We start from the raw sequence: 25,525 nt of genomic DNA, 5'->3' as shown, positions 1-25,525 counted from the left end.
ATTATATATATATATATATATATAGAGAGAGAGAGAGAGAGAGAGAGAATAATAATTTCATATATTGAAGAAGCATAGAATTTCTTTTATTGATTGGAATATTTAGAAATATTTCATAAATATATACAATTAATAACCTCTATATGTAATAACACAAATATATGCTCAAAAAATGTAATTATAAAATAGTTTTTTTAATAAATTAAGTGTCGAATTTGGATATATATTGATTTAAGAAAATAGTAATTTATAAATAGCCTTCAAAAGTTTTCTAAACAAACCAAGGTTTCCTAAGTTGCTATTAAGTTCTGATTAACAATTATCCTTTCATTTTAAAGAATATTTTTTACTATGTAAGATTAAAAAATAAAACAACTCTATTTTTTCCCGTTATCATACGTGTGATCAAAGGCTTAAGATTTCATAACAAACAGCGTAACAATTTTGACACTAGATAGCATTTATAAGTGAATTGACCGAAACTAACTCAAGATGATGACAGCTAAAGTTTGAACTTCCCTCTTAACTTCATTTTTCTACTTTTCAATAAATTCCGTCAAGTCTTTGTTATTGGTTGAAACTTTTAGATTGATGCAGACCAAAGCTTGTGCGAGTGTGAGTATATAAATTTTATATAATAGTTATGTTTGATTTCGATGGCTTTTATTTTTAATCAAATTAAAAAAGGTGTTAGCAGTAAAAAAATATGTTTTTTTTTTCTTTTTGAAATTTGGTTCTTTTCTGTTTTTCAGGAATAAAAGTTTTTATGCAACTAATTTTATTTTTCTTTCTATACTATAAGAGTAGTACTATAAGAGCTCGGTATTGTTTAAAACAAAGAAAAAATGAAACTCCTATTAAAAAATTAGGAAACTTTTGCAAAGAAACTAATATTCCCAAATCAAACTTCAGCAAATACGAAAACATATTATATTTCTTATAATGAATTTCAAACTGTCTTGCCCTTCATTTTCTTGCTCACTTTTCTAATATCTCATACTAAACAATGAGCTTAAACTTCAAGTTTTAACTCATCTCCACACATTTCAATTTAGTGTTCCTGAATTATTAGCTGAAACATTGTTTTTATTTTATTTTATTTTTCATCATCTTTTCCTTTTCCAGTGAGGAAGGAAGCTCTCCAATGAAAAAGCACATAGTTAGCCTTTAAACATAAATATTATTAAATTAAGCTATATTGCATTTTCATACCTATGCATGTCGACATACCTATGCATTTTCGCTTTTGTATACACTGCTCTATCAAAACTTTTGTCTAGCTGTAAACTATAATATCATTCAAATCAGTTTAACCATACCATCAGAAAAATTAGTTCCTCTGGAACTGAGTTATTTTAAACTAAGAATCAACTTGAACTGAAACATGGGCCAGTCTAACACCTCATTAATGTTGCAATAAATTTGAATGCTATTATAATGGAAGAGTTAAGAAAAAATAATAGGGAAGTTCATTTTCTGTAGTAGTGCCTCATAGCAAAATCATATTTACTGATGTTGCAATAAACAAAGCCTTAAACTTGATAAATTAGGGCACATAAGTTTCTGATATCCTGTTGTATAAAATAAAAGATTGATTTCTCATGATAAATATTTTTTTAATTTTAGGACCTCTCAATCAATTGTAAAATATAACAACCCACTTTACAATTTGCATCTGGAACAATGGACGGAGTAAAAGTAGGTTTAGGGATTTGGGACTACACGATGTTCAGCTTAATGCTAATAATATCAGCTGCTATTGGTGTCTACTTTCGGTTCAGTGGGAACAAGCAAAAGACCACAGATGAGTATCTTCTGGCGGGCAAAGACATGCCCATTCTCCCAGTGGCATTCTCCATCATGGCTTCATTCATGTCTGCTACCACAATTATTGGTACTCCCATGGAAGTTTATTACTTTGGTATACAGTTGGCTTACGTTTGCGTATCATACATCATTGGAATGACAATATCTGCGTATACTACTCTTCCAGTGTATTTTGAAATGGGCGCTTCAACAATTTATGAGGTAAGATGTAAAGCTTTCATATTATGTTAACATAGTTAGTTAATAATAATTAATAATGACTATTTATATTTATTACTGTAAAAAGGTTGTTTTTTATTCATTTTAAATAAAGGAAACATGAACGGTGTTTTATACTTGAAAAAAATTCTGATAACTACTTTTCTTTCGAGATGAATTTTTTTTCTTTTCTTATACAATGGATTTTACTTAGATCTGCTTTACTGTTTCCACTTTTCTTAAGATTCTTGCGCCTAATCATATAAAAGTGGGAAATAATCTGTTTGTTTACATAAATATGCTTGTTGCTGTTTACATAAATCTACTATTTATTGGAGAATATACTAAAATATTTTGCCATGAATGAGATTATAATTTTTGCTACATTAAATCCTCAGAAGATTTTGCTTTTGTTTTCATTTGCATGGAGATCAAAAATATGTAACGGTCTTTCAGAAATTTTTCCTTATTGCTCGCAAAAATTTAGAGGAAGATTTTACTTATTCAATTCGACGTTTCTATTAAATTTTCACAAGTAAAACATTCTTTACCTTCTGAAATGAAGAATAAAACTTCATACAAATGTCAATGATGTAATGTCACCATAATTAATGGTATTTAATCCTTACATTGATACTTTCCAGATTGTGTATAGATATGGAAAGTTCATCAAAAAGATTTAGATTAGCATATAAAGTAAAATTAAATCGTTAAAAATATGCATCAGCGTAAAGGAATCTAAATTTGGTCTTCAATTGTTTCTATGGAGTTATAAATTTGTCCCGTTAAAATAGTCATAAATCTATCCAAATAAAGAAAGGCTATATTTGAGAAAATAATCTCCTTAACCGAAATACAACAGTTCTAGTTCTCTATATAATAAAGTGTTTATGGATACTACATTTAATGAAGTGTTAATCGGTGTCTATGAATTCTGTTTTTTGACAACTGAACTATTGTAGGTTTGTTAATGGGATGTTATTTGTTCTCTTTTCATGTGACTTTAATTGATTTATTTAGTACTTAAGGTAGTTTTTAGGAAACTGAAATACCATATGTTTTCTATATGGATGTCGTTTGTTAAACTATCCCGATTTATATGTATTATTTATAAAACATCATCACAAAGTCCTTTATTTCAGTATGCTGAAAGAAGATTTGGAAAACTCACACGAACATTAACATCTACATCATTTATTATACAAATGGCAAGTAAGCTTATAACATAATAATTATTTATTTACCTTATAAAATTACATTCAAACAGAAAGGATTTAGCCATTTAAATGTGAAAATCATGAATTGAATAACTTTGGTTTGAGTAATATAAGGTTCAAGTGGCTATTTGGAAATTAATTGGTCTGTAAAAAAATATAAAAAACTGTAACAGATTCCGAATCAAATTATGGTAAAATTCATTTTTACAGGAACATCTTAAGGAACAAAAGATCTGATATAGCCTAATTTCTGTAATTTTTACAATAATATTTACTTTGAAATCTTCGAATCACCCTGATTAAGTAAATATTACTGTAAAAATTACGGCATAGCATTTTAAAGATGACGTACCCAAAGTGCCAGTATTTTATTCCGTAATTTGATCATTAATTTCTTCTGTTGATAATTCTCACAATGACGAAAAGAAGAAAAAAACTGATAGCACACCCTAAATTGGCTTTTACAAGAATTCTATTACATTTTTTTTCTTATTAAAAAATAACAAAAGTTAAAATGTCAAAATCTATGTTTTTGTAATAGATAAAAATGTCGAAAATTATTTGTCAGATCTAATTGGAAAAACTCTGAGAGCATACCGTTATTATTAAAACAAAAATTAAAATATGCTCTCTGAAACGCATTCTATAATGTTCATAGCTTATGTTAAACAATCTCACTCCCTTAAATTTTGGAATATTGACTTAAAAATGTTGTGCTCAATTTTTTCTTCTTCATATGACACTTAATGGCCATGAAAAAATTAGCATAAGATTTAAGTTAAATTTTCGTCTATGATAAGAATGGCATATCTCTTATTTTTTATTAGTAATAACAGATTGAAGAAAAATATCAGCAAAATTTAGTGACTGAATAATACACCGAGAAAAAAAGTATGATCAAAACTACGAGAATATGTCAAATTTTACCGTGTTTCTGGTTCTGTGGGAACATCAAAAATTTCAGTAATTTTTAAAGAAGTGCCTTGGTTGTGATTTTGGTAAAATTAACATTAAAATACGGTTTCATAAAGTGCGAGGAAATTCTGTAAGTGCGGTAAATTTTGGGAATTTTAGCGTGATACTTCAGAACATGGCATAAAAACCATTTTTTTATTAAATTTGCTTGAGAGTTTTTCATTTTTTACTAATTGTGTGGTAATAGGAGCTAGAGTTTGGAAAACTTGAATTTCCGGTAAACCGTTATAATATGAACAGAAAAATAACCAAACGATTCGGTAAAATACCATGTATTTAGGCCATATTATTAATCAGAAATATGCTTTTTTTCATCAGAAATGTCATTACGGTATCATACAGTACAGTACTTTAGCCAGAATTGTTTTCTCCGTTTTACATTCAGGTTATGTCAAGCAACTACTATTTTGTTGTATTTTTTTTCTACCTGAAAGGAATGCTAGTTAAATAACATTAATAAATGTACAATAATTATTTTCTTTAAGCCAACTGGACTGTCTAGTGGTCAAGAAACTGGCCTTACAGCAGAAAGTTTCTGGGTTCGAATCCCGAGCATGGCAGGGGACAGTACTTGGGACAAAGCATGGGATAAGGACTCAGATAGTACATTTCCTTCTCTGGACTATCTGTCCTTACTGCGAGAGCAACGTTGGCCCACCTAATTTGGTGCCCCTGAAAGAGTGGTCCACAAATCTTCCCTAATACACCTCAATTGAGGAAATGTCAACCTAGGTGGGCATTGAAAAAAAAATCATCTACTTTTTCAAAAGATATTGTTTCTATTGTTTAAAGATTGTACAATATAATTGTTTGTACATTAGATTGTACAATAGCAGTAAAGATTTAATTACAAAAATATTAACATGAATGTAATTCTTGTCTTTAGATTCTGTTTATGTCTGTTGTTCTATATGCTCCGGCATTGGCATTGAGTGCTGTGACTAATATGTCTATGTGGGTGTCTATAGTTTCAGTTGGAGTTGTCTGTACATTTTACTGCACTATAGTAAGATATTAAATACTATAAGAATTAGTTAATATGACATAAATGAAAGTTTTAAATGATTTTTAAATTTACTGCTCACGATAAACAAAATGTATGTTTAACTACAATGAAGTCTTTTAACTAAAAATATAATTCCCTTATTTTTATGTATGTTTCATAAATTAAGAAATATCAAATTTTGTAGAATGACAAAATTTTTCATTTGTATCCTCATGTCGTTATTAAAAGAAACAGAAAATAATTTTTTTATTTGCTATAAATTTTGCTTAGTAAAAATTGGGTGTAGTAAAACTATTTAACTCGTCAATATACTACAGTCAACTTATCTAATCAATATTTTATTGTCATAGTTTCATGAAGCAGCGGATTTCATGAGATATCTTTTCACCAAACACTTAGACATATTAAAAAAAAATATGAAACAAATAATTATTAATAAGTTTAAAATCTAAGACATTAAAAATTCTAGAATGATGTACGATAAAAACTAAATGATTCTGCAAAAATGTTACAAAATGAAAAAAAAAAACATGTATGATTAACAAAATGGTTGATAGCAAAGCGTTATTTATATTCATAATTCAATATAGTTTTAAAAGTGCTGGCAGGGAAACTCTTTTGTTTTAAACATTTTGTTACATTTGATTTTGTTACAGCGATTTTACATGATGAAACGTTTCTCAATTACCGTCTATACTTATCAAACGTGCTTACATACCTATTAACGTACCAAGCGTGATGAACCTAAAATCATTAGACAAAACACTTAAGAAGAGTTAAAATAAATAAGTATGTTTTGTTTAGTTGTGAGAGTTTATTTATTTAATTTCTCCATTTGTTTTTTTCTACGAACATAAATTGTATGCTTAACAATTCTTTCAAAAATCAATTTTAATTTATATTTCACTAACATATCCAAAAAAATATCACTATATTTAGTTTTCATTTAACTTCAAGAAACTTAGCTTTTTGCATTTTTCAAATCAAGAGCTAATAACTGTTATAAAGAATTCAAAATAATAGTTCAAATGATAAAATAAGTAATAAATTATAATCGAAGGATAAATTAAGGACATCAAGTCAAGCAGCATCGAAATCAGTTGAGAAAATAACAATAAAAAATATTATTTTTTCGCTATGCATAGTTTTTTATTAGTTAAAATAGCAATATTATTTAGGCTTAACATTGAGCTATTCTATAGTCACTTAAAACCTTAATGCGACATTTTATTCTCCCTTAAACCTTAATAATCTTACAACCTAAATAGCATGTTAGTCTATTGATGGAGTGGTAAAAACAGCACCAGGGACTTAGTTAAGAAGACATTTAGATCAACTCAGTTTGCTTCGAACATTACTTAGGTCAACAAAATATTATTGATAGGAATTGCTCTTTTTTCTAAACTGATTTTATGTATCTAATATTTAATCATTTGAACTAGAGTATTTCATAATGTTAGATCATGTTAATGTTGTCTTTATTTACTTAATTTGCTTATATCTTTTTCAGGGTGGAATGAAGGCTGTCTTGTGGACAGATGTGTTCCAAAGTTTTCTCATGTTCTTTGGAGTAATTGCGGTGTTAATTAAAGGTTCCATTGATGTCGGAATCGAAGATGCGTTTCAAATAGCTAAAGATGGCGGAAGATTAGCAGCTCCATCGTATGTATTTTTATACGAAGACAAAATAATTTTGTTCTGTTTCTTTTATTTTTTTTTCATTATTTTTTTTTAGTTTCAATTTGGCGAAATAGTGTTTAGAGAATGTTATGATGCGTAGTATAAAAGGAGTATAAATGAATGACTTCTTTGTCATCACTGGGGATAAAAATCGGGACTCTAATTCAATACTTATTGAGTATACCAAATAATTATGTAACAATGTTATGTTACAAATCATATTAATAGTTGTAGAGTTAAAAGAAAATAGTAAAATCCTTAACCTCCTAGCTTTGTTGCGGTTTTATAGTTTATAAAAATATGATCATGGTATTAAAATGTTCTATCATTTTGAATATTCAGTATGATAGCTGTTTATTAGATCTCTCTTGCTTAAAAAGGCATTTATTCTGACTGATTGGATGATTCAGTATTGCAAAACCTTAAACAGCTGAAGCTAGAAACATGAATTTTGTACTAAGGGTATATTTTATGATATAAGAAGGATTTTTAATAAGGAAGGATTTTTTGAAAGGTTGTTAGAAAAACCACCGATTATGTAATTTCGTTAGGCTGTCTTAAGTAATAATTTAAGTAGTGATAAGTAATTGATTTTGCGTTAAGATTTTATTCAGATTTATTCTTTTAGGTAGGCTTAAATGATAGTTTAAGTAGTGTTGAAGAGTTAGTTGTAAGTTAATTATTTATTAAGTATATATTTGTATTTATTTAGAAACAAAAACTTAGATGCGAAGTATTTACTCAGATTCATTTTTGTTCTTATCAAAAACAGCTGTAGAAATTTTAAACAGGAGCTATGGAGCTGCATACTGTCATACCAGTTATTAGTGACCGAGCTTGCCTTTTTTGAGCAATGGCATAAATATAATATACGATACTTATGTTATGGCTCGAGAGAAGTGTGAGAAAGTAGAACACGTCGCAGAGGAGCATTGGGATGCGTTTTCTATTTCATTTCAAGACAGGGATGAAAATAATTTTAGAACTTGTGCTGCCTACTAAGTTGAAATGTCTCGAACATATACTTAGGGTGGTTTGTGTGATTTAGTGGTTTCCGGATAGTTTTTAAAATTATTATTAAGACTCAATACAGAAAGAGTTTTGGCAATATCACAATCATCTCTTAAAAATGGTTAAAATCATCTAGAGCTGTGCTACTCGCAACAGCTAGTAATAGATATTTATAATATAATTTTTTTCGATACTGCAAATTAACTACACATTATTTGTTTTTAAATTTTTATCAAATTAATTTTTTTCTTGAAATTGTTAATCAACACTAGTGTTTTTGCTCCTGGATCTAAAAGTTTCCAGTTTAAAATTAAAAAAACTATTTTTGTCGGGGAAAATTTTTTTAAAGGCAAAAAACTCATTCATGTTATTTATTTTATGTCTGTAAAGAAATAAATTTCAATAATATGATGAAATTTAAATGAAAATAAATAATTTGTATCAATATGTACAAAAATATAAAAAAGGGTCAGCAAAATATAATACGTCCTTAAGCATTATGAAGCAATACTTTGTGTAATAAAATCCAGTTAAGGATGATTTACGATAAAATAAAAATCGTGTTACTGTTGTTAAAAAAACCCGAATAATGAAATAAAAAAAGTTTTAAAATTAAGGAACACTTCATGTTCATATTTTATACCATAAAGAACAATGAAAGTGAAAAATTATAAAAATAAGAAATACTTTATGTTCATATATTTTACCTTAAAAAATTTGCAACAAGCATCAATGAGAAACAACTTGGTTCAGTCGTATTGAAAATAACAAAAATTTCAGCAATTATTAGTAATAATATTTCCAAAAAAACGAAAAACTGCGAAGATTTTTTATACAACTTCGTGGACCATTTTTTGAGAGAAAAGAAGCTTAATATGTAAATAAATCAAGAAATTCTCTATGTATTCGCATCACACATAATTTGTAGAAATCACCACCAAAAACATCTTTTTTCGGTTGAATCGAAGGCACCAAAATTTCTCTCAGTTATTTAATAATAATACTTAAAAAAGAGGAAAAAAAGAAAATAGTGAAAGAGTATTTTTGACATTATTTGTGGGCTAATTCCAACGTCATAAGTAAAGAAATATTGGAATAATTAAAGGAATTCTGTCCATTATAAAGATCTGAAGTTTGCTCCCCCAAACAAAGGTGAGCTTCATTTACTAAATTTAATTTACTGCAAAGTCATAAAAAGGATAAACTTCAACGTTGCAATTTCGGCATTAGTTCTCTGTGTATTCTTTTTAGATATTAATCGAATATAATTAAAGTTAAATAGATAGGTCAAATAGTGTAGAAATTATTAGAGTTTTATATTTGACCCTCGAACAATTTACACTTCAGAGATTGCTGGCTATTTAGAAAAGTTTTTTTTTTTTAAATATATGTTTTATTCTACATTGAAGAAGACTATAATCACATTAATAGAACTGATAGTTTTTAAATTGTGAGAGCTAAAATTTTCTCTTCCTACAATTAGTTCATGATGATGTAAAGAACTCTCCTTAGAAAGGAGCAAATTTTAATATCTATGTTGGGTCTTAACCAAAACGTTCAAAATATTTTCAAACTTGATATTAATTATTTCAGTATTTAATTACCTAAGAACTGACTTTTTATTAATTTAAAATGTAATTATCAATCAAATATAACTTCCTAATTGAAAAACATTTAATTAAACGTATTAAAAAGAATTGAAAATACTTAGTCTTTATTTCAGGTTTGAACTAAGTTTCTATAAACGATATACTGCATGGAATATTCTAGCTCAAGGTGTTATCATGGCTATCTCAGGATTCAGTGCAAATCAAGTGCAAGTGCAAAGGCTGCTGACACTAAAGAACATTAAGCGTTCTAGGTGGTAAGTTCTCAAGATGGCTACTTTGTGTTTTTTCTCTTGACGACGAAAAGAATTTTTTCCTTTTTGCTTTTCATTATTATGTTGGTTTTAGCGCAATGCATTAAAAATTATTTACATTTAAGAGAAAAAGAGTTTTTTGCTTTATATTATTATATTGCTGAGTCAAACGAAAGATCAAAATAGGTGAAAATATAGCAATAAAAAAGTGTGCATGTAAAGAAAAAAAAGTCCTATTAAGGGTTATCGAGATTCTACTGTATTTACAATTCATTCATAATTGGGAATTTTATTTTACTGCCTGAAGAAAGACAAGAAACGAAGGATTTTGAGGACCGAATGATTGATATTTTTTATTTGTCATCGCTTATGATTTTTTTCTTCCGAATTCAATGGCAAATCTTGTTTTATCAATGGTTCAATATAAAGAATAATTTGTGACCGATTCCAGCTTGTCTATCACCATCTGGATGTTTATCAACAACGAGATTATTTTTTTCGTAGTAAAAAGGGAGAAAATTATACTCACATTAAACTGATCCTTTTGCTTCTAAACGTTACACATTTTCTTGATATATTAACCAAAAATGTTATCTATATTGTTTATAATCGAAACATTAATGTTTTAATGGTTTAATCTTCTTTAAAAAACATGTTCTCGGAATTAGTTTTAACATTTTCCCAGGTATCAAAACAATATTTTGGATTTTGATAGTACAATCTTTTTTATTCTTGATAAGTTAATAAAACAACATGTCTTCTGGAGATACTTATAATAGAAAAAAATCAGATAAATATTTCTGTGTTTTTGATTTATTCATTGCGTTATAAAGTTGGAAATATTGAACATTATTAACGTACTAGTAATATCAATTTTTTCTCCATATAAAGAATTTAGGAATCGAGTAGCTGCATAAATTAGATTAAAAATGATTACGGGAAATAAAAAAGTTGACACGATTGATAGTGTCTGAAATGCAGAAGCAATGGCATTGCAACCGTTAAGGATAATAAATTATGGTAAAAAGAATGAATAGCAGATAACCGTTGCTAATAAACCAGTTCACTCGAGTACACTTAAAGAAGAAAACAACGTCTAAAAGAAAACAATATGCAACATTTTACAAGCAGTTGTGGTGGTATTCTTTCGTTACTTAAATAAAGTGTTACAAAAATATGACAAATATTGGCGAGTGTTACGCAAATGCCACTAGTTGTCTAGTCGATTAACTAGCAATTTCAACAACATTAGCAATGAAATCATTCGAAATTAGGGTGTTTGATTACTCTGGGTCTTAACAAATCCGAAATCAATGCCCTCACTTAACGAAAACTTTTACACCTTTTGTTAACAGCCATTCGCCCTATATCCATCATAAAGAGCCGTCTACCCACTATTCACCATAAAGTACCATCATTTTATAAAAAATATCAGATTACGCTCCCCTTCTACCATTTAGATTCTTAAAACAATGCATTGTTCTATTTTTGGCACATCCATCTTTAAAACGACTTTACATTCATTTCATATGTTCTCACATCTACTCAGTTAGTTATATGTAATATCTTATGCACTTCTCCTTTTTTTATAATCCCGTATGAAAGTGATGCTATATCTGCTATATTTTTGATGCTGTCATACATTTTCAATTTTCATTTAGGTTATCTGTATGCAATATCGATTCTTATCTCAAGGAGTTTTTCTTTACTTTTTAGGGCTTTATATTTGAGCATTCCAATATCAATTGCTTTATACTTGTTGATTTGCTTCGTGGGTGTAGTACTGTATGCTTATTTTTCAAAATGTGATCCATTGTCACCACCAAACAATCCAATTTACAAAGGAGACCAAGTAAGAAAAATATTAAAACGAATATTTACCTTACATTTCTGCGAAGTTTTGTTGTTAAAATATACCTAAAGTTAATATTGCAAAGGAGTGAGAGATTAGGTAACTATTGATAATATAAGTGGGTGATAAACATCCCATGTAGTGCAGATTATTCCAGAAATATTTCTCATAAAACTCTTGTTATATTTGTTACAAAAATATTTGCAATTAACGAAAAGAATAATTCCAAAACGTTGCAGCAAAAAAACATTTTGTAACATTTTTGTAAAAACTTGTTTTTTATTACTAAACATATATACAAATATTCATATGGACGTCTCTGAAAGATCTAAAGCGTCTATAGGATATCGAAAGTATGTTTCATTCTCTATTAAAGTAATATAAAACTCTCTATCCTAAAAAAATAGTGCAGTACCTTCTGTATAGTAGATAGTACTTATTTTAATCTGATAAGCTGAGATGTACCAAATACAGATTGTGCAATACGAAACTTCATCTTCAGGAAATTGACCAACCATCTTTCGGGCTTAAGCTGATTATTCTACGTTAATGTAGTCATTTCGTTGGTCACGAATTGTGAAGTTTTAACCTCCATGGTCCTGAGGCTCACAACAGTCTGCAGGGAGAACGCTTGTCTTTACAGAGATAGATAGGCAACAATAGATTTGCTGAGCTTGATACATGCCTCAATAAACAAGATAGCTGATAATTGCTATTGATTACTTGAAGAATTTGTTTATCAATAAAATAAACTTCACATGCGCGCAAGGACAAAATCACGCTCTTAAGGTTTTAAAATTTTTGTTCAAGAGGACAGCATTTTATTTTATTTTATTACCGTCGTTGAACAGCCAACCCGATTTTGATTCGACAACTACTAATGTTCAACACCGTAGCCTTGTATCTTTGAACCCAATCCAGAAATTGGGAGATTTTTGTCCTAATAGTGGTATTTTTAATGGAATCAACCCGCACTTGCGTTACATGTGAAGGAAAACCACGAACTCCTAACATGGTTAGTCTGACCGCATGGGGAATTTAACACATGATTTGCTACCATTAAGGATATTTTAAGTTAGCACTGCAGTAGGGCGAGTTGGGTACAGAATTCGTACCGACCAGACATTGCTAGGATACGAACCAGGTTCACCTCAATGTAAGGCGAACGCTTTATCCCTTGTGCCACCACGGCCAAAATTTGAAAAATGGGATATTTGTGCGGTCTTACTCGAAACAAATATTTCTGAATTTGTAAACAATAAAACAGTTTAAAATAATACAAAATGAATAAAAAGAAATTGTGACGACAAAAGAAAAGAGCAAGCTGTCCTTGCTAATGTATTCAGTCATTACTTTGTAATCAATTCATAAGAATGTTTGTACTGCTTGCTTAAAAATGAGTATGAAATAATATAAAATCAATAATGATAAAATATTTTTAATCAGAAAAGCATAATTCCTTGTTAAATATATTTTTTTATATGTTATGAAAATTACAGTGAGTTAATCGTCTTTTGCTTCTTATTCCATTGAATTGCTTGAATATATTAGACATTATTTTTTTCTACATGGATGCATTACAGTTACATTACTCGATAACTTTCAATCTTGTATGAAACCTTTTGCTAAATTTAATTATTTTATCAATTACATATTTTAAAATATTTTAAAAAGCAAAAATAACTTCTTTTTTTTGTGAAATTAAAACGGCTCAAAAATTTGAGGCTATAAGTAAGTCCTGTTTGTAAGAATAATAATACACAATAATAATTATGTGATCGGTATTTTTAAAAATTCTAGTGATTTTTTGCTTCATTTGAAAATTGTCTATAACAATATTTTTAAAAACATTCGCAATTCGAAAACAGTTAAGCTTGATATTTATTGACTGCTGCCTATTGTTCAACAATATCAGTAATTAATTAAATAGCTGATTCAAAATTTTTTGTAATGGTTTAATATTTTCAGTTATTGCCTTATTTCATGATGATTAGTCTTACAAACTATCCTGGATTGGCTGGTATATGTATTTGTGGAATATTTAGTGCTTCTTTAAGCACTGTATCTTCTTGTGTGAATTCCCTTACGGCAGTAACAATGCAGGATTTGATACGGCCTTTTCTGTTATCTAAGGGCTTATCGGAAATAAAACTATCAATAATAGCTCAAATAATAAGTAAGTAAAATGCGTTGAAATTTTTATTTTCTTTATTTTACATTTAACGTAGTTTTCGCAGAACACTAAGAAACCTTTTGCTAATTGCAAAAATAAATAAATAATAGTATTGAATAATAAAATGTGCTGCTTTAATATAAATGTCTCATGAAGATGTGTTTTTGTTAGCACGACTGTTTTTAAAAAAAAATTGTGATATAGATTTAAAAATGTATAGGATTAAGATATTTTTTGCACTGTGGACTGATCGTTAAGACACGGTTCCCAACAGATCACCGAAGTCAAGCATCACTGGCTGCAGTCAGTGTGCTGGTGGGTGACCACTTGGATCAGTTTGCGTGGGGACCGAGGGTGTGCGGTATTGGTCTTCATTAAACTGTTCTACAGTAAAGTGCTCGACTTCGCGTGCAAGTCGTCAAGCTACCGAAGCAGGGGTGCCATTCCTTCTGGAGAGGATCAAAATTGTGATGGCATGTCTTTGGATCATCCTCAGGGATGTTTCCCAGACCGTCGCCAATAGCCCATTGTTCGTGCGACGTAAATGAACTACAACTGAAATATTTTCAGCATTTTTTTTTATTATTGTTTTAATGCGTCACGAATATAGTGTATTTTGTATCGTCTGATAAAGAGCAAATGGGGGCTGAGAAATTTTTTAAACGAATATTATTTGTTATAAATATGATTAACTTGATAAAATTGAGAGACGACTTTTTATTCAAGCGAATCATTTGATTCCAATTCTTTCTTGTGGTGCAAGAAAGTCATTAGTGAGGAAATATTCAAAGTTTCTATTTCGTCAACATCTGCACTATGCACGTCAACATGAGCACGTTTTGCAAAATTGCACCGAGATTTTTTGCCTCACTCCAACTGCCATTTGAGAGAAACCGGATTTAACCGAAACTGGATTATGTTGTCGGAAAGCTTTCATCTGAAAGTTCGGGATGAGCCAGGGCTGATACTTAGTGGGCAATTATACAAAAAAGTGACGTTTTAGGATTTTTTTATAAATAGAAAAATAAGCAGAAATCATACAACAGTGTAATTTGAGAGCAAGCAATATTAAAATCTTACTCTTGCTCTCTCACTTTATTCCACAACTTAAGACCTCTTGTTTGCTTTAAAAAAATGGCATGTCATCAAATTTAACAAGTAAAAGAATATGACATTTGAAAATTGCTTGAAAAAGCAGATAGCATTGTTTTATCTATGCCTCCAACATATGATATTTAGTAGAAGGAAAGAAAAAATAAAATGAACCGAAAAAAACTCCTAATAAGATATGGTTAATTCAATTTTCAACCAAATTGTTCTTTAAGAGATATTTCCGTCAATTAACGCACCTTCAATTCACATGGACACCCATAATTCTTTCTTTATGAATGGTTCGATAGCAGAGGCCTTTTCAAAAATGTCAAGCTGCCAAGCATTACATATTTGTTTTCTAATTTTTTTTACTATGTTTAAGTCCTTTTTCAAGCAAATCTTTAAGGTTTTAGTTGATCTATAAGTTGAACACCTATTTCACCCTTTACAACGAAACAGGTAAATGTTTTTTTCTTTTTTATGCATCTATGATTTAGAGCATAGACATTCAATGTTTAATTTTAATTAATGAATATGCAATCTGGTAAAAACTCCAAAAAATTTATTGTGAAAGGTAATAAATATCTAACTTGAGTGGCATAACTTTAACTAAGTCACTGACATTTTCTTTAATATACATAGAAAAATTTATTAAAATAACTTTCTAAGAAATCAAAGCTTAATTTGAAAAAATTTGAAATTTTTTCAAGTGTGAATTTCGCATTACACTTCAACATGTTATGAGAACTTTTAGAAATTTAAATTATACGTTTCTGTAAAACCTTTTCTTTTGGAGTCAACTTTAAAAGTTGTGATTTTGAAAGCAAAATATTAACTAAAATAACTATTTAACTTTATTTTAGCATTTTTCTATGGTTTTCTCTGCATCGCTTTAACGTTTGTGTTTGCCTCATTTGGAAGTTTGGTACTACTTAGCGTCACAATATTTGGATGTCTTGGAGGACCTGTACTGGGGGTGTTTCTCTTGGGCATGTTTACTACTCGAAGTAATGAAAAAGTAAATTAAAGTTTCCTGTTTTAATCTAAAAGTTTCTAAAATGTCTTAATTAATTATAGTGTAAATTTTTTTTCTGTATTTTTGATATTTACAATGAAATCCAATATTTGAAGTCAAACCGGTTAAAAAATTTCAGAAAAAAAAAAAGACGATGAAGAAGAATTCAGTTTTACTAGTTTTCTGCCTAAATTTTTTAAAGAAGATATGAGACTTTGTTTATAATCTATAGCGCCTTCAATAATTATCAAATTAAATATAATATAATTATGAAGAAAAAAAATGAATGAAATTATTTTTGAGTAACCAAGTGTTTTGTCATTGTAGAAATACATGTTGAACCACCGATAGATGGCAGCGTTTATTGTCAATTAAATTGTAACCGCAACTGTGAAAAGATATTGTTAAAAAGAGATATCTACGCTTTTTGAATGTAGTAGTAGTTGTAGCTGTAGTAGCATTTTGTCCTACATATCTCATGTTATAATATATTTTTTTTTGTTACTTACTCCTTTGTAATTATTGAGTAGTTTTCCTGTTTTTCAAGAAAACGAGAAAGATGATAAATTCACTAATTGTTCAGATAAATCTTCGGTGTATTTCATAATCCATAAGAATTAATTAAACTCGAAAAGAGAAAGTCATTGTAAGCAATTATTTCTGTAATATGTCCGATAATAAGACGAAAAAATGAAAATTAAAAGCACAATTAAAAACTTAATTTTTGACGGCTCTTCTGACTACACAAGTAGGGATACACTATAAAAATTTCAAATTCGCAAATACGACTAACAACGAAATTTTGAATATCAAAACTCCACACCTAGGGAAAAAGAGAATTTTTGTAAGGAGAGTAAGTTTTGACTATAAATAAAATTTTTATATTTTTATTATTATATTAATATTATGTGATTATTATTATAATACTATTTTTTTGATATAGATTAATTTTTTTCTTAATTGAAAAATACCAAAATATGTCTTTGTTTGTAATTATAGTCCAGAAAAAATACATAAAAGAGACACTGGTGTCTCATTTGTGTCGAAAAGAGTAATCTCTCCAATTCTTTCAAAAATTAAAAACAAAAATACTTTTCTGACCGTAAGTTTCTCTTTCTTCACAAAATTTGCCTTATAAAATAATAATTTTTAAAAATGCAATTTTTTCTTACCTTTACTCTTTGAAATAAACGTCTCATTTTTATTGTAATAGGGTGTTATTATTGGTTTTTTGATTGGAATCGGAATTTCAGCATGGATAGGATTCGGTATTGTTGCTCACGCCACCAAACCAGATGCACTTCCAGTTTCCATAGAAGGCTGCCCTAAAGTTAATTCTTCCGTAATGATCAATTTTCTGAATGCAACAGAATACGCTGATAGTAGCAGCAACCATTTGAATCATATTCATAGTTTTGAAAATGAAACAGATGTAAAAGTGGAAAATGATAATCCTGAGTAAGTCATAAATGAAAATATTTCATTATAATTGTTCATTATTACAGACACTCCATTACATAGTAGTACTCTTATCGTTAAAATACTCTATTTTGCTATAATTTTCAATTTATTTATCTACGCACTGTAACCAGAATTTTATCGCACCAAATAGATCCATGTAATGCAACTAGTTCCAACTTATCACGTAGTGCACGTAAGTTCCACGTAATGTAACTAGAAGAGAGAGAATGAGTATTTTGTCAATATACACAGGAAAAAAAATATTTCAATTATATCGTACTTCATAGTAAATGCTTGGCATGCTTGGCCAAATAAATCATAATTCTGATAATAAAGCAACCTATAAGATATTTAAAGTACTTATTTGATAATTTTTCCGTTCAAATGTTAATGGCCTACCTGAAATTCGGGTTTCAAAACTAAAGTTCATATTACCACAAATTTTGTAAAAAACACGAAACTCTAAATTAAATTTATTTGAATAAACGGTTTTTATGCCATACTGAAAGGTATCATGATAAAATAACCAAATTTAACACTGATTATAAAACCATATTTTATTGTTAATTGAATCAAAATAGCTACCGAAGCACTTCAGTAAAAAACAACGAGCGTTTTGAAGTTCCCTTAGAGCCGGAAATTCTGTTAATTTAACCATATTCTCGTAGTTTTAACCGCACTTTTTCTCAGTGTATGATCGGATATTTTTTTAATAAAAAATAAAGAGTGTGCAATAAGTTATATAAACAAACATTAAAATCGGGTGGCTGGGCGGCGCAGTTGGTTTGTCGTCGGCCTTCCGAGCCCAAATCTGCGGGTTCGATACCCGGCCCAGACACCGGATTTTAGGGATGCAGAAAATCTTCAGCGGCCATGTCGTATGATTATGCGGCATGTAAGAAATCCCTGGAGTGCCTTATTGGCTATTGGCATTTCCGGCAAAATTAAAATTCCTCGTGCACTTTAGTTTCCAAATAAGAGTCTCGGTGCTGCCATCTTGTGTGGCAGAAACTAGACGTCCAAATTAACATGGCCAACGGTATCTCACCCATTGTGGTGGTCCTGAAAGAGTGGATACCACTTCTGGAGAACGCACTAGGTCTGCTCATGTGTGCGCACTTGTGCATTAAAATCTTGATGAATCACACTCATAGCAAACTCTTGCGAGATATTTACCTACCTTAGAATACCTTTTCCGATTTAAGGTATTTTTGTAATGTAAATGCTCTTACATGAAACAACATCAAAGGAAATTAAATTTCTGTACTGGCTATTATTATTGTATAGAATGAGGCGAATTTATTCAAATATATGAAAAAAATCTTGATAACTTTTGATTTGAAGTCAAGATTTTGTTAAAAGATTGCTAAATTCAAGATAGGTAGAGCTTTTTTTCTCACTTCCTTGTTCTTCATCGTTCGAAGAAAATGTAAAATTATTCTTATTGGTTCTGGGCACTTATCCATCGTCAAGGACTGTTATTTAAGCATTAATAGCCTGATAAACGCTAATAGGTACTTGTGAACCTAATCATTTTGTAACCCTATCAAGATCAGTTTTTTCTTTTCCAATAAAAAGACGAATTTCTACTTTAACAAATCAAATAAGGCAAAAATAATAATAATCTTTCAAAATTAAATAAAAAAATAAATATTTGGGCAATTGGAAATGGGACCGTGGACATATAGGTCTCAACGAGTTTTTAGACAGGACATATATGCCCCAGTGGTTCTTTCATCTGTTGGATACATAAGTCCCAGTAGGGCTAAAAGGATTAAGACAATATCAAAGAGAAAATTCACACAAATAACACAAAGGTCATATAAGAGTTTAAAAAGAACCAATGTATCGATATTTCAGCAAGTTTTAAAGAATTTTCCCTTTCGTCTGCGTTATATCATAGATGATAATTTCTTCCGAGTAAGTCATAAATTAAATCTGAATACTCTAAGTTTCTTTTAAAATATACATAGCATTTTTAAACTTAAGAGTTTTAAAAAAGTTTTTTCTTCTTTTCATAATCGTCTAATTGTGTTTGGTATTTTAAACACATATTACTTTAAAAAGAAAATTACTGATGGATGAAAGAAATAAAATTTCCATTTTACATTAAAAAATTCTTTCTTGTCTGATTTTCTTTACAGGTATATATTTCCGTTGTATAGAATTTCGTTCATGTGGACTGCTGGAATAGGTTTCGTTCTTACTTATATCGTTGGATACTTTTCAAGCATCATTATAAACATCATTAATGGCAAGTATAATTATAAATATTTTATGATCTACAACAGAGGGGCTTGGTGCAGTAACGAGGTATGCTCACATTCACAAAAATGTTAATGAGGGCGAAATGGGATTTAAAATGTCATTAGTTTTACATAACTTTTTCCCAGAATCATTTTCCACAGCAGGTAGAAGTTTTATATTCTTGCTTGGATCTTGCATTAAACAAAGAAACAAACTATATTGTACTCAGTCAATAATATATTAAAATGCAGAAAATCTTTGGTACCTTATTATTGTACTAACCTTCTCAATTTCTCTCAGCTAGCATAGATTAATTGCTTAGCTCCAAAGATAGACAAATAAAATTTGTCAATGCTTCTAGAAGACTATTTTATTCCCAGGACAATATTCAATTAGGATTTAAAATTTCATATATTTTGATTTTTTAAAATCTTTTAACTTTTTTAAATCTCTTTAAATAAACCAATAAAATAGATAATTCCTTCTAATAATTTTTATACTAAATGATTATATTGAATCAAAATAGAAAATAAAAATTCCAAGAAAGTAAAAAATCAATAATCGTAATAAAATTATTAATAATTGTAATAATAATCAAATCTGTTAAACAATGTGAATAAGCTCAATACATATAAAAAATATTAATTGAAACATCATGGATGAGAAAAAATTTAATATCCTATCAAAATCCATAATTGTTTCTGCTATTTAAACATGAACTACTTTGATAATCATGAAATAATTGAACCATTTATTATTATTTGAACAGACGTACACATCAAAATAAATAAAATCATTAATCATCAATATAATTACCATTTTAAAACATCAATACTATTTGCCAGATAAATATTAACACTGGTAATATTTATTTCTTATAAAAATTTCATTCAAAACATTTAAAACTGGAGATTAGATTTAGTAACACTTTTATTCCAAAAAGTAATTCCACTTAATTATGATAATAATATCAATCAGCATGTCCATTCAAGAAAGTAAATTAAAATAAAGTTTAACTAACATTCCCTAACATAAAGTTTAACTAACATAACTCACAAGATTTCACTGATAAAAATAATCATATTTTTCACCACACATCGATTTTGAAATGCAACGATCCTAATAGATTTTTAATTTATTGCTATCCATCAAGCTTGCATAAGAATCACTTTAGTAAATATAAACTACCGCTATTATTGATATTTTTAAACGGAGTAACGCTGTTACATTAAAGACCAGAAATCAAAAAAAAATAATAATAATAATAATAATTCATTTGGTGTTCGTCTTTCAGTATTAGTAAATCGAAACTTGTCTTATTTCTTTTTTTTCTTCCTTAGGCGTCTCCTCTCCACCACTATTTCTTTTCATAAAGTTTAAAAATAGACCATTTAGATTTGTTATCATGGAAAATCCTTCGGTGCATAGTTTATTGGTGGGCACTGGTTATAATTCTAATGGATTCAAAGTTGAGCCATAATATTGGTACTTCGAATCATATAATAGAATAAATATTTGTAGTAACATTAATAAAGTGTTAAATTGTACCACGTTTCCATTCAATTTGACCTTGGCATAGAGTATTAAAGTTTAACAAGCATAATCTTGTCCCTCTTGGCATCAAACTAATATAGCGGCAAATTTAAATGGTATTACATTACGAGCACTATGTTTAACAGTATATTTGATAAAATTTTAATTTTAAAAGCTTAATAAGATTTTTTGCTGTTTAGGTAAAACAAAATATGTATCACCTGAATTGCTCAGTCCTGCAGTAAAGTGGTTCATTCACAAATCCCCAGATGTTTTAGAGAAAAAAGAAGTAAAATTTCCGGTATGTTTCTTGTTTTTTTGTCATATTTTTGCTATTCAATTTGTTATTAATAGATATTCGTGTCCTGCCGATTTTGAAAATACTCAAATTTTTTGATTTATGTACAGGGTATATAGATTATGCTGGTTGGTTATAATTACGTTGACTCTGATTAAATCAGTCGAGTTTACTTTCTATTTGGCTGTTGTCAATGAAACTTGGTACATATGTTATATGGTTTAGTGGAGAAAAAAAATCTGTAATAATAGTTTAAAAAATCAGTTTAAATTACAATCAACGTGTTGGAAAATTGCTAGCATTAAGAAACAAAAACTAACTGTTGACGCAAAATTTTATTCAATCATAACACATTTTCGATGTGCTTTCTATTTTTGATTTCACATTTGAGCATTTTTGAAAAAATTGATGCATTTCGAGGGTGATTACCAAATTTGAAGCATTTTTGAAATTGAAATCATTTTAAAAATAAATTTAAATTGATTATTGTTGATAATAAGCATTGTTTCTTGCATATGCCTTGCACATCTATTAATAGCTAGAATTGAAATTGAATTAAAGTTTAGACTTGTGAGAATTTTATCAGTCATCATCAATCGAGTCGAGTCGCATCATAAACGGTTTCTCGAAATGTTGCAGCAACGTGACATTATGCTTTCTTTTAATTAAGTTTAATTTGAAAGCTGTCTCAATTCTCGAATTGTCGAGTTTCTTTGAGTTCTTTTCCTCAATTTTAGACATGGAACTGAAAGAAAAGCGACATCTATCGGATTTTTATTGTAAATGTCTCATTCGGTATAACGTATATATTAAGTTCGCTATATTCACCCAAAACTGACACTATATTAGTCTCAATAGAATAACTGTAATTATATCCACACTGCATATACAAATATATACTATTTTTATTAAAAAATTAAATTTCCAGAAGAAAAAAATGTTTAGTGAACAGTTTTCTGATGATTTTATACATTCCAAAGCTTTCTCAAAATTGTTAGCATATTAAATGTAATTCTTCTATCAAATTTAACCTTTACGATTGCTAAAATTTAACAGTTTCTGAAACTTATCATTACACAGGAAATTTTTTTTGTTGTGTAGTTTCTAGCTTTTTTGGTGTTAAGGTAAACAAAATGCAATTTTAAGTACAGAACAGTAGTATTCATGCAAAATTTAAAATTGACAAAATAGCAATTGCTTGAAAAAATTATTGCTAAAAATGTGCTTTTTTATTAAACAACATATTTTTGCAATGGAACCATAAATTAATTTTAATGTCCAGAAAATATTATTGTCAGTAAACATTTAAAAAAATGAATAAATAAAACTATAGCAGTGAAAAAGTAAGTAAAAAATGCTACTACATGTACTGTAAAACTTTTTGTTTCCTTCAACACCAAAAATGATAGCCATTATACACCAAAATATTTTACAGTGTAGTGTATCACTGAAAGTAATGGATTGCTAGGCAGACTGTTAACATCAAATTAGAAAAAAATTATCTTAATAATTAATTTTTTTAAACATCTTGGAATATGGCAACCTTCAAAAAGTTAGTAAAAATTCGTGCTAAAATATCGGCATAGAACCATCCGTAAATTGAAAAAAAAAATAACAATAAAAATTCTAGTTCAATTCAAATTGAAAAATATTTTATCGGGATTTGAAAAATTCCCCAAAAAAGAACGCTGATGGCTAGGGTTCAAAAGCTCTTTCAACACACGAAATAACAGCATTTTTTTTATTGAAAATTTATTTTTATTACTATTTTGAGTTTGTAACTGATATTTATAACTCTTAGCGTGAATTTTGTCCAGCATAACTCGTAGCATGAATCTAGAAGAAAACGGCGCAAAGTAACAATATGGAGGAAAGCCAATTTTTTTTGGAAAAGGAAATTTTTTTTTGGAAGACAATTTTTTTTAGAAACCTCTTGTCATCTAACTTTAATATTGGACAAACTACTCCCCACCTTATTTAGGATCCTAAAAATAAGCAAAAAAGGAAGAATTATTGACTTAATTTTTATAGAGGTGAAAAATCTCTCAAAATTAATGAAGTGTTTTCCAAATTTCGGATTCCTTTGCTCTTCGAATACTTTAAAATACTATTTAAAATAACGTAATAACTGAATCATTTGAAATACAAGCTACAATAACTTTACATTATAACTTAAAACATAAAATAATATTGTTACTAAATATTATGGTACACAAATTTTAAATTTCTGTGTGATGACATTTAAGTCAAATCAGAACAGAGGAACATCGTAAAGAGTTAAAAAATAAAAATATTTTTCCGTTCTTATTTCGTAAAATTCTTCACAGAAAGATAGAATATACGAATTTAAAATAAAAATCTTATTCAAATTAAAGCTCTTTTTTTCATTTTTCTCGGCGGCCATCTTGGAAAATACCCTTTGATAAATTAAAAAAAAACAATCAAATCGTTTCAAGCCAAATCCCAAACTAAATAGTGCAAAATATAATATTGATCCATGGCGACTCACCGATTTTGTACCCAGCTCGCACCGACCACGGTGTTGACGTTAAATATCTTTTGTGGTAGACGGATCATTGGTCCTCTTGCTGTCAGGCTGACCGAGAGAGTTTCGTTGTTTTCTTCTCCGCAAAAGCAGGTTAGTTTCCTCCAAAAGTCCTCCACGAAGTTTAATTTCTCCCAATACTTGATCCAGGAGTTCCCTTGTCTTCTGGATTGGGTTAAAACTTACAAGGAACATTGCCTGGATATTATTAGTCGTAAACCCGAAATTGGGCCAGCTGTTCAACGACGGATATGAAAAAAAAAATATTATTAATACTCAAAATGCAAAATATGTTTCTTTTTCTTAATTTTATTGTTTTTAAATAAATAAAAAATGAATTCGAACGGTACATATTGTAATTTAAAAACTCTTTTTCTCCTTTCAGGCAAAAGTTGAACTTCAAACAGTTTACAGAAAAACTAAAGATAGTGAAACAATGAGAAAAGCCAAAGAAAGTACATCGAAATAAATTTTAGAAATTAAAAAAAATATTAACATCTTATTTTATATTATACAGTTATTCATCTCTTGAAAAACATGTTCAAATGTATTTTAAGCAATTACATTATCATGGAACAAAAAGATGTTAAATTATTTTTGTATTCACTACTCATCAATATACAAATCTGTACATTTTAATAAAATTGGACTTTTTTTTTAACAAACTAATATAACTTTATTGGAAACAAAAATAAACACATAAATACAAAGAATATATATTCGTCGTCAAGAGGAAAATCCTGTCCAGACGACAAAGAAAAGTAATACAATAAATCTAAATTAGTCTTATTAAATCTAAATTTAAAGAAATAAAAGGGGGGGATATTACAATCATAAATTATTTTGCTCATCATAAGACATCATATATTGTTGAACACTGTAATAATGGAAAAAAAAATACATGAAACTATATAAAAAAGATAACAAAGGTAACATAAGAAATTCATTTGGATTGGCACAAGACTGGTATAAGAAATCAAATGCTTCCTTTAAAGTAAAAAATAGAGATCTAAATCGTCCATGTTCATCACAAACTGAAATAAAGCACGCTTAAAAGAAGAATATATTTGGATGTTTTGCAACTGGAATGGCAATTTATTATGTAATTTAGGTGCTAAGTAAAAAAACTGTTTTCGTGAAATTTCTTTTATAAAGTGAGGAATCACATATATTTCAGTTGGTTTCCTTTCAGACACATTAGTTTTTAATTTGCATATTAATTTATTGTTGCGTAATTAAAGTAAAATACGAAAAAATACATTATGGCGAAATGGTAATAGGTTGATTCTTGTATATATATTGGTAGTAGTTATACTTGAATTATTTATATTTAGAGAATTAACAATCTTGAAGCATTTATTCTGAGCTGAGATTAAAGGAAGTAAATTAGTTTTATATTCACCGCCATATATTATTGCACCATAATAATAAAAGAATAAAACCAGGAGTAATAGAGTGTTTACGCAAAATTAAAATGAATTTTATTCTTAAGATGATAAAATTTAACTAAAACATAGTGCAATTTTTTAACTAA

The 25,525-nt window shown here is 28.6% G+C and overlaps 1 protein-coding gene across 3 annotated transcripts in view; it reads left to right on the top strand.

Moving 5' to 3' along the window:
* The window catches only part of LOC107444051 (putative sodium-dependent multivitamin transporter), a 25,452-nt gene extending 796 nt beyond the window's left edge, over nt 1–24,656 (top strand). For 2 of the 3 annotated variants that reach the window (XM_021146858.3, XM_016058102.4), the window contains exons 2-13: nt 1,627–2,028; nt 3,168–3,233; nt 5,104–5,223; nt 6,734–6,885; nt 9,638–9,778; nt 11,492–11,627; nt 13,596–13,803; nt 15,756–15,910; nt 17,121–17,365; nt 19,513–19,622; nt 21,349–21,449; nt 24,377–24,656. In XM_021146858.3, the coding sequence (XP_021002517.1) occupies nt 1,684–2,028; nt 3,168–3,233; nt 5,104–5,223; nt 6,734–6,885; nt 9,638–9,778; nt 11,492–11,627; nt 13,596–13,803; nt 15,756–15,910; nt 17,121–17,365; nt 19,513–19,622; nt 21,349–21,449; nt 24,377–24,460 (1,863 nt within the window). In that variant the 5' untranslated portion in view covers nt 1,627–1,683 and the 3' untranslated portion in view covers nt 24,461–24,656. Of the gene's footprint in view, nt 1–452; nt 616–1,626; nt 2,029–3,167; nt 3,234–5,103; nt 5,224–6,733; nt 6,886–9,637; nt 9,779–11,491; nt 11,628–13,595; nt 13,804–15,755; nt 15,911–17,120; nt 17,366–19,512; nt 19,623–21,348; nt 21,450–24,376 lie in introns of those variants that run through there. The other variant, XM_021146857.3, reaches the window with a different exon arrangement.
* Nucleotides 24,657–25,525: the final 869 nt, after the last annotated feature.

This window comes from Parasteatoda tepidariorum, chromosome 3 (genome assembly GCF_043381705.1).
Source record: "Parasteatoda tepidariorum isolate YZ-2023 chromosome 3, CAS_Ptep_4.0, whole genome shotgun sequence".
NCBI lineage: Eukaryota > Metazoa > Arthropoda > Arachnida > Araneae > Theridiidae > Parasteatoda > Parasteatoda tepidariorum.
This window is presented reverse-complemented; position numbering and strand designations above follow the sequence as displayed.